The 8896-nt window shown below is 35.1% G+C and overlaps 1 protein-coding gene across 1 annotated transcript; it reads right to left on the bottom strand.

Annotated features, from left to right (window-relative positions):
* Positions 1 to 1612: 1612 nt before the first annotated feature.
* Positions 1613 to 5015, bottom strand: LOC133669561 (uncharacterized). Its single transcript, XM_062089755.1, has 6 exons — positions 4259 to 5015; positions 3601 to 4154; positions 3440 to 3499; positions 3020 to 3106; positions 2774 to 2824; positions 1613 to 2532 (listed from the first exon to the last, which is right to left on the bottom strand). The coding sequence occupies exons 1-6, from the start codon at positions 4902 to 4904 to the stop codon at positions 1795 to 1797; spliced, it is 2136 nt and encodes a 711-aa protein (XP_061945739.1). The 5' UTR covers positions 4905 to 5015; the 3' UTR covers positions 1613 to 1794.
* Between the last annotated feature and the right edge of the window lie 3881 nt (positions 5016 to 8896).

Raw genomic sequence — 8896 nt, 5'->3', positions numbered from 1 at the left:
ACAAGATAAAGTATCATGCAGATGACAATATTGAGCGTTATAAAGCTCGATTAGTTGCTAGAGACTTTACTAAACAAAAAGGTATTGATTATTCTAAGACCTTTAGTCTTGTCATTAAGCAAGTGACTGTCAGGTTGGTTTTCTCCATTGTGGTTTCACATGGTTGGATGATTCATCAACTCAATACATATAATGTCTTTCTCAATGGAGTACTTTTCAAGAGGTCTACATGTAAAAACCTCTAGGTTTTGTTGATTTTACTCTTTCTTCTTATGTGTACCGGTTACATAAGTCTTTATATGGTTTGAAACAAGCTCTGCGGGTATGGTACACTCAACTGAGTGATTATCTGTTCTCTTTTGGCTTCCATGCTTCAAAGTTTGACACTTCATTATTTATCTTGTTTGATGATGTTGATCTCTTTTACCTTCTAGTTTATGTCGATGATATCTTGCTTATGGGCAGCAACTTCGTTCTGCTTCAAAAACTAATATAGTTACTGATTTTAAAGTTTAAGTTTCAAGACTTAGGAGCTCTTCATTATTTTTTGGGAAATAAGGTTCAATCCACTAGTATGGGTTTATGCTACGATAGAATAAGTATATTCTTGACATACTTACTCGAGCTGGTATGACATCATTCAAACCTATTGATACTCCTATTTCTACCTTTAAAGTTACAATGATACTCGATTGCTCTTCAATATCTCACTTTTACGAGACTAAACATTTGTTTACTGTTAACAAAGTCTATTAGTTTATGGATGCTCCTATAGATTCCCATTGGGTTGTCGTTAAACACATTCTGCGTTATCTTCAGGGTATGGTTTCTCATGGCTTACATAGCACTCATAGTTACTCCATTGCTTTGCATGATTTTACGGATGCAAACTGGGTTGGTAGTATTGATGATCGCAAGTCTATAGGTGGTTACCTTGTCTTTATTGGTCATATACTGATTTCATAGAAATCAAGTAAGCAACGCATGATTGCTTGTTCTTCTACCAAGGCCAAGTATTAAGCCTTAGCAGATAGCATTGCTGATGTTATATGGCTTCAGTATTTATTGTCAGATCTGCAGATTAGTCCTAGTTCTTCTCCTACACTTTGATCTGATAATCTCGGTGCTACTTATTTGCCTACGAATCCTATATTTCATGCTCGTACTAAACATGTTAAGGTTGATTATCATTTTGTACGTGATAGGGTTGCGAAGAAGGAAATTCAGATTCATTTTATCTCTTCTCAGGATCAACTTGTAAATGTTTTTACTAAGTCACTTCCTACTACTTCTTTGACTGCTTTTCGGTTTAATCTTCAAGTCGATTCTTCACTTTTATCTTGAGGGAGCATATTATAGGATGTATATATCAAGGAAATATTAATAGGCTTAATCACTATTGTATAAGGTTGGCTAACTAATAAGTTAATACATAATTCCATTCAAAATATGAACGCGATCTTCGCATTACAGTTTGACTATTTGTTTTTCATTTTTTTTCTTTTAATATAAGAACTTATATAGCATATCATTAAAAAATAAATAAATTAAATTTGCTTTAATGGAGTCATTTTAAATTTTCTCTTAAAATTTATTCATTTATGATAACATATTGATAGAACACATTCAATTCATTATTTCAACTGGAAACTCAAAAGATATTACATGTTCAAATTAGTATTACAACATCTAGACACACAATATTCCAAGATGCTTTTTCATCCCAAACTTTTTTTTTAAAAAAGGCGATCCCACAAAATCATGACATCTGTTGATGAAGATCAACCTGGATAGTTACTTGGGCTTTGTCCAGAGATCACGAAGTTTATGAAGATGAGGAAGACTACAAGTCAGGCACCTCCAATTGTAGACAAGCATGAAAAACGAGATGTAGTAGACATAATGCGAGAGCTTTCCTTCAATAATTTGGTTGACGGATGGCGGAAGAATCCATTGAATATAAAGCAATGTTTGAGCAAGGAAAAACACGATCCCCACCACTATAATGATGATTGCGAACACCCCATAATTGGATCCACCCCATAATGCTATGGTCACAGCAAAAAAGAATGACAAGCACATCATGTAAATAGACCCACCCACCATTAACGTTGAAAACCAAAGTGCAAATGGTGCAAACTTATCATTCAAGTTTGTCCAAAGAAGGATTATAGCTGCCAACACAGAGGTATTTAAAGCCCACACATCAAGACATAAATAACCATCGAAAAGAGATGAAACAGGAGGACTGTCCGAGGCAGTGCTGTTAGTAATGCTGTTAAATTCAGTGCTGTTCCGGGAGGCAGTAGTAGTGGTGTTAAATACAGTGCTGTTATTTTTATCCCTTAGTTGTGGCATCTGTATAGCACCCGCGAAGGTTACACCAGCAACAAGCACCGCTACAACAAGAAGATTCTGTATCCTGATCTTTGTTTCCTGTTTCCTTGGCGGCTTGCCTTGAGTACTAGTGAAACGCTCATATAGGGATTTCTTAGGGCGGGCATGGAAGTATAAGATAGATAATGTTGTCATCTGCATAGCAAGGGGAAACAAACTTCATAATAATGAGTTTCTGGCACTTCCTCAGTCGCATGCAAAAGCGTTGGCCTTGAAATCCTTTTTTTTTTTTTTTTTAAGAACAAGCACGATTCTGGAATGATTTCTGAATTTTGAAAATAATTGTATAGAATCTAAATTAATCGGCCTTCAAGTAGATGTTCAAAAGAATAGGGATGACAAGAAAAAATATAGGAAAGAAGATATGTAATATTACCGTTCCATAATAATCAAGCAGCTTGTAGCGTTTTGAATCAACTGCTTTGTCCTGTAAAAAAACATAATTTTAAGTTAATGAATAGAGCTACCTCTTTTTTCCTTCTTTCCTTCTTTCCTTTTGTGCTATGGCTAGCCAACAATATAAGCCACTGAAACTGATGATCAGCCCATGTTTGGAAAGTAGTTCTTTGAGCTTAGAAGTGATAATTAACCTCAATTTTGTGTAGTCAATGTAAACTTGTACCTTTCGTTGAGAACCAGTCGAAGCGGTCGACTTTTCTGTTGTAGAATTCTTCTTTCCATCCTTCACATCTTCTGAATTAACTTCGATCTGAGGAATGAAGACAGAAATCATGAAGCAATGCAGAGCAGATAATTGTACAAATTACATGACATGAGCTCTTCTGACTAAGGATGATTGAGTATATCAAAGAACCACTCAACTCTAAAGCTTTAACAGCTAATTGAGCTTTAAGGATACGATTTTATATAATATCTTTAGTCCTGAATTTCAGTCAGCTTTTAAGAGTGTTAAGTTATATACTCTGTTTCCATTTTTTCATGACATCATCCTTTTTTATGTAAAATATGATATCCTTTAGTGAAATGGAATCCTTGTCTACTTAAAATGTAACAACATTGTTTTTCAACAGAACTCTCATACCTGGATCTCGTCCGCAGGAATACTGTTCTTTGAATCAAACTGCTCTCGTTCCTTAGCAAGCTGGCAACAAAGAGGAAGCCCAGAAACCAAAATATTAAATAAATAATACTTTTAAAATGTGTACTTTTGTAGCCTCGATAAATGATGATCAAATAGCATACCATTTCATCTGTTTTGTCATATTGGTCTTCAGCCATTTTAGATTGTTTTTTCGCAACATCATATGGTGTAAAATTTTCGTTGTTAACAATTGAATTTTCAACGCGCTTGTCACGCACAAGAACAAATGCAGCCATGGATTGACCATGTCGTGCTGCCAAATGCAAAGGTGTATTCCCATCCTCATCCATCTCATTTAGCAGTGGTTCTACGATCTTCTGATCGTTTTCGAGTATGTACCTTACCACATTGCCCTGTCCATTTTCAGCCGCTACATGAAGAATATTCTGCCCTTTTTTATTGAGGAATTCTTTAGGATATGGGAAAATATGAAGAAATTCCTTCACTAAATCAACAGATTCATTTTTGCATGCAACATGGATAGGATAGTTGCCTTCCCTGTTTTTTTTATAAGCACCATTGAGAAAATTCTTTAATAGGAATCGAACTCCTTCCAGAAAACATATGGATGATGCATAATGCAGTGAATTTCCCAACTCTTCGTCAGTGAGACATAATAGCTCTGGCTTTGCTTTTGCAATTTTCTCCAATAGAACTGAAAATCAAAAGAAAATGTTTCAAATGAATATAAGGATGATAGGTTTGCAACAATTGTTTGTATGTAAATCATTTTCTAGTGAGTATTGACATTGTGATCACCTATGTCACGTTGCTCGATGGCAGCATGAACAGGGGACTTTCGTTTTGGTAGGGCATCACCATCTTCTCTTGTTATAGGAATCGAAGCTCCCAAATCCAAGAGATCATCAAGTATCCCGTTCTTGTTGCCATTCTCAACAGCCAGATATAAAGGAGAACTGCCATTCTTGTTGCTGTAATAGGCCACTTCTGGATCTCTGGCAACTAGGAATTTGGCAACTTCTTCGTTACCCTTGATGACTGCGTCGTGCAAAGGAGTGTTTCGCTTTCCATTTGCCATCCTCATCAAGCTCGGATTCAATTCCACGAGAGATTTAATTGTATGAATAGCCGTTCTTTCTGATCTGGCAGCAAGATGAAGGACCGTGTCGTTCTGGCTGTTTCGCATGGTGATTAGAGAAGGAAACTCCTTAACCAGATAAGCTATAATATTGTCACTTCCATAGCTTACAGCTACGTGAAGCAGTGTATTCCCGCAGGGAGTCACTAGCTTCTCTGTTAAATGTTGCTGGAAACGTCTTTTCAAGGCCTCAGTATTGTCCTGCTTCACACACTCATGTAACTGACTATCTATCATTGCATTTTCCAAGTGATCTCTCGGAATCGAGACGTTTTCATCTATGTTTATCTCTACGGCGCTAGACATAGCAAAAGAAAATATTGGGTTACTTGAATCAGCTATACCTATCACTTATCAGACAGCAGGACTTCTAATTCAAATAGGCTAGACTGCATGTCAATGGAATCTCAAGTAACGTGAATGGAAATGGATTCTTATAATTGTTTTGATTTGCTTTTTACGAAGTTATTTTAGTTTCATGATTAAAGTTGTGGATTTGACAAGTTAACTCAGTTTAAATTATGTTATTTTTTTATTTTTTTTCTATGAGGTTATGTTGGTTTGAAGAGTACCCGGGTCATGGATTTGATAAATTGACTTGGTTTGTTTTTTTATGTTTTTTTATTTGACTTCTTTTTTCTAATCACATCCTTCAATATTTGGCTTATTAAGAATTGAAATTCATGATTTATTTTGATTTGTTTTCCATTAGATTATCTTAGTCTTATGACCCGAGTCATGAGTTTGACTGATTAACTAGAATCACTTTATTAGGTCTTTTTTTTATTAATTTTTTTTAATATCATCATTTAACATTGGATTGATTGAAATGTAAACTTCCTAATTTATTTTGATTTGCTTTCTATTGGGTTATCATAATCGCATAATCCAGGTTACAAATTTGACATGTTAACCCAAGTTGACTCAAGTCAATCCAATATATTGTTATCTTAATATTAAAAAAAAATCATCTTGAATTTTTTTAGTCAAACTATGTTCTTGTATGTCTTATGGATTGTTTTTAGATCCACAAAGTCAATCAAGTACATGGGGTTAACACTTACATGGTTTTAATTTTTTATTTTACAAATATGTAAAAATAACATTATTTTGGTCAAAATTTTACAAAAACAAAAACAATAAATTCAATGGGTTTTTAGACGGGTTTTTAAAAATATTAAAAAGAATTTGACAAAAAAATTATGTCCTACAAATTCTAAATAAAAAAGAAATATCATGGTTAATTAAGAACATTGAATAATTTTTAATAAATACCCTTTTATGAAATATCCCTAAAAGTCTGATACATTTGGCATTGCATTTTAAACAGGGTTGGATAAATTTTAATTTTTTTGTTTAAAATTAATTTTTTTATGTTTTTAAATTGTTTTGATGTGCTGATATAAAAAATAATTTTTAAATAATAATAATAAAATATTAATTTTAATATATTTTCAAGTAAAAAACACAATTTTCTTTTTATTCTAACCACAATTTAAAACGCTACATAGCAAAATTGAAAGCTTATTATAAGCTGGGATATGAAAAGGACATCTGAAATAAAATCAATACAGAAAGCTGTAATCTGATGGCATTAATTCCCATAATTTATTGATTATCAAAAAACAATTCCCATAATTTTATGGTGCATACAAGAAAGAACATTGAAGATCTCCCTTTGAGGACTCTACCTCTCTACAATTTCCTTCTTTTTTCTCGATGAACAACACTGCTCTCTACAATTTCCCACTCCAGATTTCTCATAAAAAAGGTTAAAAAATAGAATAAGCTACGTGTAAAATTACAGGTTAAAGCATGTTTTTATAAGAAGCTTCAAGGCATCCAAAACTTATTTAATTAACACCATATAAACTTAGAGCAAGGGGAAAAAAAAGCAACCATGCTGAAGTCAGAGGTGGGATATCCCATCAATACATGCATTTTGGTAAAAATTTAGGAAAGAAGTGGATTTATGATTTGTTATGGGTATGTAAAATTTGACAAAAAGCTAATGTAACGACAATTGAGAATAATAGAAGACTTAACCTATTAGTTAACTTGTCTATTTATATATATATATAGAATAATATACAATAATAAAAAAAGTAAAGATTACAATCCTAAAGCTATGGACACACATTCCATAACAAGGACATAGTTAAAGGTAAATGACCCTACCAGCATGCATGATTTATGGCAGAGGTGGGATATACAAAGCGATAAGAGTCAGAAAGCAACCCTTCAGGTAGGGCTCGGGTGGAGAAAGTCTCGATACCTAAGGGATCCACATCAAAGAGATGGGGAGCATTACGGAGGACATCCCATCAATCAATACTAATAATTACTTTCATAATGTGTTTTGCACTCCATTTCAATAGGAACCTAACCAATGCCATTCCATTTCAGTAGTAACTTATATCCAATTACAATGAACACTGATAAAAGAAAACGAACATATTAAAATTGAAGAAGAAGTATAAATGAATCTTCTATTTACATATAAGAAGAAGTCCTACAAAATAACAACATAAATGTGAACCGCAGCAATTGAAAATCACTACAACATTATACAGTTTCACCGACGGACTAATTCCGTCGGTGAAAGCAATGAAATCCGTCGGTGAAATCATTACCGACGGCATCACCGACGGAAAACGTCCGTCAGTATAACAGTCGTCGGTAACTCCCATTTCCGTCGCTAAGTCTGTCGCAAATTAAAAAAAACACACACCGACGGAATACCGACGGTATTTCAGACGGATACGCGCGCGCCAAAAAAAAGTTTCCCGCAGGAACATTACCGACGAAATAAATTCGTCTGAAATTTCATCGGTATATACCGACAGCATCACCGACGGACTTGCCATCGGTAATGATGGCATGGCTGTAATTGTTTGGCAACTCTCTGTGTAATACCGACAGATAGTATCCGTCGGTATATCCGTCTGAATTTAATCACCGACGAATATTATCCGTTGGTGATGCCGTCGGTAAGGATGGCATGGCTATAATTGTTTGGCAACTCTCTGTGTAATACCGACAAATAGTATCCGTCAGTATATCCGTCGGTATGTATTTAAAATAAATAAAAAAAATAATTTATTAATTGTAAAAAACCTTAATAAACAAATAAAAATGGATTAAACATTAAAAATATAAAAGTAATGTTAAATAATATTCATTACAAATTTAATGTGTTTAAAAAACAAAATTAAACTAGAATAGCGGCGGAGCTGGAGGAGGAGGAGGAGGAGGAGGAGGCTGGTTGTTCCCGGGACCATACGGCCAAAAAGAAGCTGCACAAGTATCGTCACCCATCTTTGATCTCATCTCCATGACTATTTGACGGAGCTCATCATAATTCGTCGAGAGTTGTTGGTATTGTTGTTTCAACGCAATGAACTCCTCAGAATGGGTGTTCGATACTGATGGAGAGCTTCCAACAGTTGAGACACTACGAGCCGAGTGCAAGTTTTCAGCCGTAGTGTTGGAGAGCCCGTAGACCCGATTTTTATCGGGTCCACCAGACGATCCCGCCTCCATCCATAAATCTGGATCGAAATCTGGATGGGTCGACGGATTGTCCCCATATCTCTCCCTCAACCGGCTATTATAGGTCTCCTGAAAATTCCGTCGGTAAAAAAATCATCAAATGCAATTCAAGATGCAATTTAAGAAATTAATAACTTACAAAATAAAATGAATGAATGAACATACCACGAAGTGCTGAGCACGGTTGTCCACGAGCTGCTGCACCCCCTTTTGGCGGTCTTGACTCCGCCATACGTCTCTACAAACAGCTTCATTGGACTCGGTTCACGTTCAAGAGACGCAGCCTGTAAGGAAAAAATAGGTTGAAAGTTAAATATATTATAAGGAACGACAAATTATTTAACGATATATTTCATTAAAATTAATCTTACCATCCGCTTTGCATGTGCGCTGAATGGGACGGATCCGCCAATGTGCGTGGTCACCGAACCATGAATTTGCCGGTTTTGGTTGTCGGCGCCGGACTGTGAGCGCTGTGAGAACCGCTCTGAGGTCACGTGCTCAATATATGCCGTCCATATTTTCCCCATGATGAATGACGGTTTGAATTCCTGCCAAACCGCCACCTCATTCCATCCTTCAAGACCGTTATCCCTCGCTTGTCTTTTTTATTTTTTTTTGGATGTCATACCAAAAATCACGCAACTACTTCCATAGTAAGAAATTAGAATTTTAAATATAAAATTATAAAACAAAAATAAATATTATTTTTGATGTTACCTAGTTGCCGCGTGATTCTCCCATAC

Source organism: Populus nigra, chromosome 12, assembly GCF_951802175.1.
Source record: "Populus nigra chromosome 12, ddPopNigr1.1, whole genome shotgun sequence".
Lineage (NCBI taxonomy): Eukaryota > Viridiplantae > Streptophyta > Magnoliopsida > Malpighiales > Salicaceae > Populus > Populus nigra.
Note: the sequence above shows the minus strand (reverse complement) of the source record. Positions and strands in the feature narration are given on the sequence as shown.